The sequence below is a fragment of the Sceloporus occidentalis genome, unplaced genomic scaffold (assembly GCF_023333645.1).
Source record: "Sceloporus occidentalis isolate IW3139 unplaced genomic scaffold, rSceOcc1.0.p SCAF_257, whole genome shotgun sequence".
In the NCBI taxonomy this organism is placed as follows: domain Eukaryota; kingdom Metazoa; phylum Chordata; class Lepidosauria; order Squamata; family Phrynosomatidae; genus Sceloporus; species Sceloporus occidentalis.
The window spans coordinates 150,506-160,538 of NW_028317237.1; the positions used below are offsets into that span (position 1 = coordinate 150,506).

At 40.0% G+C, this 10,033-nt stretch overlaps 1 protein-coding gene across 1 annotated transcript; it reads right to left on the reverse strand.

The window, feature by feature from the left end:
* Positions 1–5,006: 5,006 nt before the first annotated feature.
* On the reverse strand, positions 5,007–5,867 carry LOC149275909 (transcriptional activator protein Pur-alpha-like). The gene has a single exon (XM_089504150.1). The coding sequence runs from the start codon at positions 5,865–5,867 to the stop codon at positions 5,007–5,009; it is 861 nt and encodes a 286-aa protein (XP_089360276.1).
* Between the last annotated feature and the right edge of the window lie 4,166 nt (positions 5,868–10,033).

The window sequence follows — 10,033 nt, forward strand, 5'->3', positions numbered from 1 at the left end:
GAGATTTAAGTAGCAGACTTAACCATTCCTTCTCTGTGAAGACTTCATCACCTCTTCCACTTTCAGTTGGCATCCCCCAAGGATGGCCTCCAGTATCATCTATATGCAGATGATACCCAAATCTACCTGTCTTCTCCTGATCTCTCTCCAACTCTCCTGTATTACCAACTGCTTTTCTGCTATTTCTTCATAGATGTCACAACGCTATCTGAAACTTAATCTAAAATGAACTCATTCTCTTCCCTCCTTTCATCTCCACCGCAGTACATGAATTCTCTATCACCAGATCCCACCGCTTGCACCTAAAAAACATCTCTTGCATCTACCCATTCCTCACCCAAGAATCCACAAAAACTCTGGTTCATACACTTGTCATTCCAGTCTTGACTACTGCAACACTCTGGTTGGCATTTGTCTCGACTCTCTTTACTCTCTCCTCTGCAGTTTGTCCTAAATGCTGCTATGCATATCTTCCTTGCACTACACTCTTCTTCTGCTTCCCAACGCTGCGAAATCCTCCGTTTCCATTAGAATTAAATTTAAAATCCTTGTACTAACATATAACCCCATAACACTACTCCTCCATCCATTTCTGCCCTCTTGAACAAATACCACCCTACTCGATCTTTACGTTCCTCCCATGTGCGAAGGCTCTGCTCCTCACTTCACATAAGAGATACACTATACAACCAAATGAGACTTCTTATGCTAAATATTGCATTCCATATTAACACTCTCAAGTACATTTCCCTTTGCCATCACTAATCTAATATAATCTGGGTTCACAATCATTGTATATTGCTATGACTTTCTATAAAAATGTTGCTAAATGTATGAGCAGTTTCTGTTTCAAGTGTATAGTATGCCTCAAGAAGATACCTATATCTATTCTACTTCAGTAAGCCAATAAAAGGTATAATTTTTACCAAATTTGCTCCATTCCTTGCTAAGCCTAACACGTTCTAACAAACATACAAAATCCAAAGAGAAATTCCAAAAGACAGGAAGTTATTTTATCGATTTTTATATATGCACCTGAAAATGTAGTCCTTACTTGACAAATTAAAAAAATAAAAAGGGTAATGCATGAATTATTTATTACTTCTAAAACTCTACCATGCTCTTTATAGTAAATGTAATTTTATTGATTGTTGTACCGGTATGTCTTACCTACATAACGTCTGCATTTAAAATGATAAAAACAATCAACATAATACTTTTGGTACAGTATGAAACACTGATTTTGGTGTACAATTTGTGTTCCTATTAAATCTGTGTGATATTTCATTTTTGGAAAACTGCTCTTATACCACAAACAAATTAAATGTTTAACACACAAATTAAACGATATGCAGGAAGGAGAAGGGTACTATCTGAAACATTAAAGGCATGTGACAAAAATCATATAGTCTTATAATCATCATAAATGGTATCATGAATATGTAGAAGAAACCACACATCCTCTGCTGAAGTACCACCATACTTTGATGATAGTATCTGTGAGTAGCAAAGATAATAGTTAGTTACATATCACCCAGTGATGAAAAAAGGCACACTGTCACAGCATGCTTGTTTACAGAAGAGATATCACAAAAGAAAAGATATACAATAAAAACGTGGAAAAATTAGAATAAATTGGATGCAAAAAGAAAACTTTTTTGTATGTCTGTCTCTGCTTTAGCACCACGCACATTTTAGCATGCATTAGAAGAACCAATGGTGAGAGAATGTATCATCAAAAGTAAGTAAAAATATATATTTTCCAACCAAGAAGAAAAATCTACAAAAGGACACTCGCAATTTTGCAACTCTACAGATGTCCCACAGGTAATGTCCAATTTGATGGAATTCCATTTTAACAATTTGACCTCCATGTTGCCTGCCATTATCTGTAGAATGCCTACTTGAAGATTCTTCTTTTGTATTGGATGCATTTTAGCATTAAGACATGCCAGAGTAGGTACATCCAATTGATGGTAACTGCTTTACAATAGGGAAATCATTAAAACGTTTGTTGTCGTCAAAGCGTAAATTATTACCGTATTTGCTCGATTAGAGTAGAGCTCTACGCGATTCGCGTACACAACTTCCGCTGCAGCCAGGAGGAGGTGCGGTTAGCAGCGGGGGTTGTCTGCGTCCATCGCGCAGACCTTCCCCGGCTGTCAGAGATCAGAGTTCCCCGTGATCTCTGACAGCCGGGGAAGGTCTGCGCGATGGACGCAGACAAGCCAGAGTGGTATATAGGGGTATAAGGCAATTCTGGAGGCAGAGTGGCACATAGGGGGTCAAAAGGCATATCATGGGGCACAGTGGCATTTAGAGGGTTAAAAGGCATATCATGGGGCACAGTGGCATATAGGGGGTATAAGGCATTTCTGGGGCAGAGTGGCAAGCCAGGGGGCAGATGTCCATAACTGGGGGGGAGGTTGAAGGGAAAAAAAAGGAAATAAAAACAAAATATTTTTCTCAATCATAGCTTTTATTTTAAAAAAAATGGTCACATAGTTTACATGAATTAACATTTACTGGTAAAACTTTTTTCCTATAGGGTCATCTTATATTCAGGCTTTTTCTTTTTTTTTCCATAAATTAATATTCAGATTTTGGGGTGGTCGTCTTATAATCGAGTAAATACAGTAAATGGGCAAGTATTTCATAACGTTTAAGAAACAGCTTTTGTGCCAAATGCCTAAAAATCCAGAACGGTTGTTGATCAATATAAAATGGCACAAAAGTAGAGACCTATTATCTAAAAACCTAGGGGTCTGAAGAAGAAAAAAACATTTTATAATGCTATAGCAAAAGTAGTAACCTAATTATTACACTGGGGGAGGATGACAACTAAAAAGATAAAATCTTCTGTTTACTTTCATGTCATCTGTCATAAGAAGATTGATAGTGGCTCGATTATCTTAATTAAAATAGATGCTACAATGTAGTGTAAACTATGAATATTTAGAAACTTGCATTTAAGACTAAACCACATCAGGACGGCATCCTTTGGTATCCTGAAAATAGTGGCCATGAAAGAGGGCGAACTGAAAACAGTGGTCTTTAATGATCATAAGAATGTCACAAAACATGTGCTACTAAACTGCTTGGTGCACTTGAGGCAGCTGGTTTACAAGGATTGAGACTTACTCTCAACCAAGAAAGTGCAATCTAAGGTCATCTGTGTTACATGATCCCCATGATAACTAATGAGGGTGAACCGTTCCTTCGCATAAAGTCATTGTTTACAAATTATTTCTAGGTCTGATTCTCTCCCTGAAAAATTCTGATATATGCACACCTCAAGTTTGTAAGCATATGCATGTTTTGCACAAAAAAAGTGCATGTTTTGTACTTATTCCCTTCAGCCTCACACCTATCCTGGGGCAGGCGGAGATCATTTGCATTCTAATTATTGTAATTAGCTTTCTTATGAGCCTTTAAATAAAAAAAATAAAAAACCCTTGATCACACTAGTACAGTTGCAGTATTGGAGTGTCATCTTTAAAAAATTTTTTTTTATTAAACGTGGGTTTTTATCTGGAAGTGGGCATAGAAAATTCCAGACTGGAAAACCAAAATGTGCATACCTCACATTTGGCTCTAAATCTTGCCAATATCATGACAAACATATACATGTGTGGTTTTTAATATGAAATCAGGGATTGTTGCTAACACAAGTTGGAATTGGATTCAGCCCATGGCAATTTGAAGTTTGTGGACAAAGGTTTTGGATCTGTAATCCTCCCATGGATCCTAGGTATGAAAATAGTGATGCCTTCCAATTTACTCTATCATTTTTACTTATATATAAATATGCCATGAAAATATACCTGTACTTGTTTGACAAACTTTTTTGGATACAGTAAATGATAAATGGAAAACTATTGGTTGAATGAGCAGAGCTCTGGTCTTTGGGGTACAGAATACCGTTGGTTATCAAGGGGTTTAAAAAGGCTCAATATATGTTTTAATCTATAATGTTTTGCTACAAATATGTAACTGTTCCACTTTAAACAATTTACATTGTTAACTAGGTGTGAATAAAATACCATATTATGAGCTTGTGCTTTGCCACAATCACCAAGAACAATGTCACAAAGTTTGTAAACCACATCCAGAAAAAAATACATCAAAATGTATAAAAAAAGAATTACCAATTTTAAATTCTTTTAATAACAGAAATACCTTCAGAATAAATTGTACCGATTGTCAAATGCACAATGGTGAAAAACAGAAATAAAATTATATTCTCTAACAGATTTACTGGAGATAAAGAAATTGTTAATGTAAAAATCACAAATTTACAAATTTAATTTAAAAGTATTTTTAATAATTTGCTTCATGTTCACATAAATTCCACTGACCATGTATGTTCTAGGTCCAGATGCAATGAGGATTATAAAAAGAGAGGACTTTATTTGCCTTGCATGAGTTAACCTATGTACCTTTAAACTCTACAAACCTCTGCAAAACACATTTAGACAAAGCTTAGACAAACAGCATGCCTAGCCCTCATATTATATACACATCTCTAATCACAGGTGTAATAGGGTGTCAAACATACTAATAACCTCCATGTAAGGTTTGCAAATTGGTAACAAAAACGAGAAAACTAAAAATATTTATGTGTTCTAAAATATCTCTGTGCTAAAGTCAATGTTAGCTCACATGTAAAGGACCTTCTTAATATAATTCAGCAATTTTATAATCTGACAATTGCAAACACTTTAATAATAATAATAATAATAATAATAATAGCAGGTGTACAAAAGTTCTTGGTTATTTAGGGAAATAAACACTCAATTCTTTATAATTTTATCAAGTAGGAAACAGTTCTTATATAATGTTATTACTTTGTTTTAGCAGCTGCTTACGGTTTATACGGTGGGTAAGTGGACAACATCCAGCGATGGGTGTAACAAGTCAGATCTGTCAGTTTGTGGTTTGTGGGCGGTGCTCCCTTGGAGTTAACAGTTTATATTTTTTCTTTACGGTTCAGATTATTCTAGTTATCAATCATCATCCCCATCGTCTCCATGGGCCTCTTCTTGCTGCTGTTGATGTTCAGAAGCCCGTTTTTCTCTTTGCTTCTCTTGGATTTTCTTCATCTCCTCGGCGTACTTGCAGAAAGTATGACCAAATTTGGCCCACACTTTGTATGGGACAGTAATGGAGTTACGGTAAGTGGGTTTCACTTCGCTCACCCGCATAAATACCCCATACTTATTTGAGCCAACATCAAAGAAAAAACGTTTGTTGTCAACAGTCAAGGAGGTGCCCTCTGGTAATTCAGCGGGCTCCTCCTCCACCCCATAATCATCGATAAGCTTGGCCAAAGCATCACGGAACTCAATCAGTCCTTGCGCTGGAAGTGCAATTGTTTGCCCCTGTGTTGATCCTAAACCGGGACCTCGATTTACTGTTTGGCGAATCCTCAAGAATCGGCCTCTTTGATTCTCCTTTAAATCCATGTAATATTTCCGATTTTCCCGCACTAAAAATTCGCTCTTCAGTGCTCGTCTTGGCTCATCCTGAGCTATGTCCGGGTTGCTGGGTCCCAACTGGGCATAATGCTCAATGAAATCTCCCAGATAATCACGGAATTCCACGGCAACTGACATTGAGAGAGTCAGTCGGCTCTTGTTGCCCCCGGCCCCTACCTCCGCTATCTTAAGGAAGCGGCCTTTTGCATTTTGCTTTACGTCCAGATAGAAACGCTTGTTTTGGATGTCCACTCGTTTAGAGGCTAGCTCTTGTGTCTCGTGTTGCAAAACTGATCCTCCACTCCCTATTCCCGTTGCCGGGTGTAAGGAGCTACCAGCAGAACACATAGCTGCTCCTCCTTGCTCACTTCCACTATCTCTGTCCGCCATGATGCTGCCTACCCTTTTCGCAGCAACTCCCACAGACTGGTAGATAGCTTTCTTCTCGCGAGATCAAGCGGTAGACGAAGATGTCTGGCAAAGGGAGAAAAGCTAGTAACTTCTCAAAAAGTAACCAAACAGCCGTACTGAAAGTTACCCACATTGGTCAGTAACTAGATTAATCTTAGTGAATTCAGATGGAAGTGAAGTAACATTGGATTTCAATAGATTTGCGCTAGTATTACAGTAATGATTGTGAACAGCTAGGTTGTCAGAGGTTTACTGTAATAGCCAGTAAAGTTCATTACACAGTTTTTTCAGAGTATATTCACATGTTAATATAATTTCACATATGCCTTAGAGGACATTGCTGGTGACACAATACCTCTGCAAAGTAAGTTGGTTTAAAGAAACACCATTGCCATCATACGCACTTTAAATGGATATGAACGCAGTCACCCTTAATGGTTTTTTTGTTGTTGTTGTGTTTTTCTTTCAAATGCTTAGTTATTCATGACAATCCTCATTTTGCATTTTGCTGTCTGCCCACCACCCTAGCTACACCATATGACCAAAAGTATGTAGACACCTGACCATCACACCTAAATGATCTTGTTGGATATTCCATTCTAAAACCATGTACATTATTATTTATTGTTTTATATAGAAGCATTCCGCAGCGCTGTACAAAGTGTAGGCAGGACATAACAATTCGTTAATAACATAAGATGGAATACAGAAACAACAGGTGGGGAGGACCCTGCTCAAGTGAGTTTACAATCTAGAGGGAGTTAGGGTGTATTATACAAGAGTTAAACGTGCTCTTGTTAGGGATGGACCAGCCACACTAATATAAGTATTACAGAAAAGGGATTAGCAAAGGGGAGCTAAAGGAATACGGTAGGAAGAGTGTTAAGGCGCAAGTTCATAGGCATCCTTTAAAAAAAGTGGGTCATCAATATGGCGTTCGCCCTGCCTTGAAGCTGTAAACAGCCACCCGCTCATCTGGGAAGGCTTTCCACAATACTTTGAAGTGTGTCTGTGGGAACTTGTGGCCATTCGGTCAAAATAGGTCAGACAATGACATGGATAAGAATGCTTGGTTCGCAATTGCTGTTCCAGTTCATACCAAAGGTTTGACCCGCACACGTGCAGAGCAGGGTTCGTGGCAAGTGTCCCGTAACATGATGTCACATGACTCCCTGGTAAGAAAAGACGTGAAGATCAGACAAAAGAGTAATAGATTCAGAGGGTGAGAGTGTGTATGTGTGTACATATTGTAGTGTGTGTGGCATGAGTATGTATGTTATGTTAGTGTAAGAGTGTAGTATGTGTGCCAGAGTGCATGTTAGTTACCAGTAAGGGGTAAGTGGCTGATGGTGCCACTTGGATTTACCTGCAACCCCTGGCCAGAAGGTGCCATCCCTATTAGTCCTTGGTCTCGTCCTAAATTCAAGATAGCCTTATGCCCATGCCATAGATGTTTAAATTCCGTCACTGTATTATCCTCTACCATTTCTCAAGGGAGGCTGTTTCAATTGTCTAGCAACCTCTCAAGAAAGTAAAATGACCGTACCTTACATCTAAACATCTGGCCCTCTAACATTAACATTTTCCCTTCTTAGAAATAAACTTTGTTTCCATACTTTTTTACACTCCTGCATGCAAATAATTAATACTACACACCGAAATATGAAAGAGCAAGAAGCTAAATTTATATGGCGTTAAACACATGATTATTTATTACATAGTTCATAAGGTTGAAAAAAGACCTAAGACCATCAAGTTCAACCCTTCTACCTAAGCTTCCTATTCTTGATCCAAAAGAATCTATTCTATTTATAGCCCTGGATGTCATGCCTTTCTAAAAAAAATATCCAGACCCCTTTTGAAGGCATCTAATGTGTTTGATAACACCACCTCCCTAGGCAGTGAATTCCATACCTTTATTGTCCTCACTGTAAAGAATCCCTTCTTTTGTCGTCTATGAAATCTCCGCTCTTCCAGTCTCAGAGGGTGACCTCTTGTTCTTTGTACATTTCTGTTAATGAACAGGTCACTGAAGAGCTCTTTATGCCTTGCATATATTTATATAATGTTATCATATCCCCTCCGAGATGCTGTTTTCCTAGCGTATATAATTTTAGCTTTTTTAGTCTCTTTTCATAACTATTATCTCCCAATCCCCTTATTAGTTTTGTAGCCCTCCTTTGCACCTTTTCTAGTTCCATAATGAACTATTTAAGGGCCGGTGCCCGGAACTGTACCGCATATTCAAGGTGAGGTCTTAACACTGACCTGTAAAGAGGCAAGATAATATACTCCTCCTCCCTTGAATCAATACCTCTTTTTATGCATGCCAAAACCTTATTGGCCCTCGCAGCTGCTTTTTGGCATTGCGCACTGTTGTCAACCATTACTCCTAAGTCCTTCTCATTGGTAGTTTACCCCAAGGATATTCCATTTAAAGAATAGATTGCATTTTTATTATTTTTACCATAATGCATAACTTTGCATTTCTCTATATTGAACCTCATCTGCCCAGTCCCCAACTCTGTCTAAATCTTCCTGCAAAGAAGAAATGTCAAGATTAGTCTGAATTTCCCGGCAAAAACTGTGACATGACTCTCAATGCAGCTTGGGAGTTCATTTATAAACAAATTAAAAAGAAGGAGACCGAGGACAGACCCTTGAGGCTCTCCACGTAATACCTGCATATAGGCTGAGAAACATCCATTCACGGGGGAGTGGCTTGGATGGCATCCTGAGCAGACGTGTTTAGAGAGAGCTCCGCGGCCCGAGAGCTAAATCGCACGCCATCCGCATTATTTTCCGACTACAATTTATCACAAAGTGCTCCCTAGCACATGGCGAACTCCCGGTCACTCAAATCCTCCGTGATGCCGGGATTCTTTGAACCCAAAACTCGGAAGAAACACTCCTCCCGGGAATGCTACCTACCACGTGCACTTGATGAAGACTCGGAGGCCTCTATGGGCCCACACTCACCGCCTCGATACGAGCCACCCTCACCTTCTTCTCACTACACACAGCCTCCTCCGGAGGATCAAGAAGACCAACAGCTTACCTCTCAAGTTCTGAAATCCCTGCTCCGTGACATGCGGGAACAGCTCAGGGGAGATGTACAAGAAATTGCATCCTCTCTTCGCCGAGACATTGACGACATAGGTGAACGCACTGATCAACTGGAGAGAAAAATGGACGACTTCACAGAAGCCCATAACACTCTCTTAGACTCGAACACTTCTCTACATACAGAGCTGGAGGCTCTTCGCACTAAGGTCATGGACCTTGAAGACCGATCCCGACGCAACAACGTCAGACTACGAGGCATTCCTGAAGAAGTCTCTCCGGCAAACTTCCCTCAATATGTTCAGACCCTCTTCCAAACTCTCCTGGCTGACGGCTCTGCTTCACCAATCCAGCTAGATCGTCTCCACAGGGTTGCTAGACCCAAATCGATCAAGTCCAATCCACCCAGAGATGTTCTGACTCGGATCCATTATTTTGACATCAAGGATAAAATTATACAGGCAGCATGCCGAAAACCCAATTTACCTGAACCGTTTCGAGATGTATTACTTCTGACGGACCTTTCTCAACTCACGCTTCAGCGGAGACGTCTTTTTGCCCCCTGTCACGTCTCTACTACGGTCTCATCACATCCCATATCGTTGGGGCTACCCAGTTCGCCTTTTCATACAAAAAGATGGTTCCACTTCCACCATCGCTTCACCCGAAGACGGTCCTCTTGGGGCCTTCACTTGGATCAACCTCATACTGCCTCTCCTTCAGATGTTCCTCTACAGCGTTCCTCTCCACCGAAAAAACTCCAGAGAGTGTGGTCGACTCAAGCGAAACCATAAATCTTTCACCACAATGCGTTCTCTGGCGCTGACCTTCAAGCAACGCTCCACTCTTCACACATTGGACTGTCCCGCTAAGCATCTCCCAAGATTCTTTCTACCTGCCAGCCCTACTCAACCTCATCGATAGACGGTGCCCACTTACAGATACGGCAGGCCTTCCACCACTCTCCGGGACCTCTGCACACCGCACTCCCCTCCGCTACAGTCCTCTCCCTCCACTCGCATCCTCAAGACTGCAACATGGACTTCATTGACTCGCTATCCAGCTAAGTGCCTTGATTGTTC

Excerpts from the sequence above, each read along its gene's own strand:
- LOC149275909 (XM_089504150.1), bottom strand. The coding sequence starts at position 5,867 with ATGGCGGACAGAGATAGTGGAAGTGAGCAAGGAGGAGCAGCTATGTGT.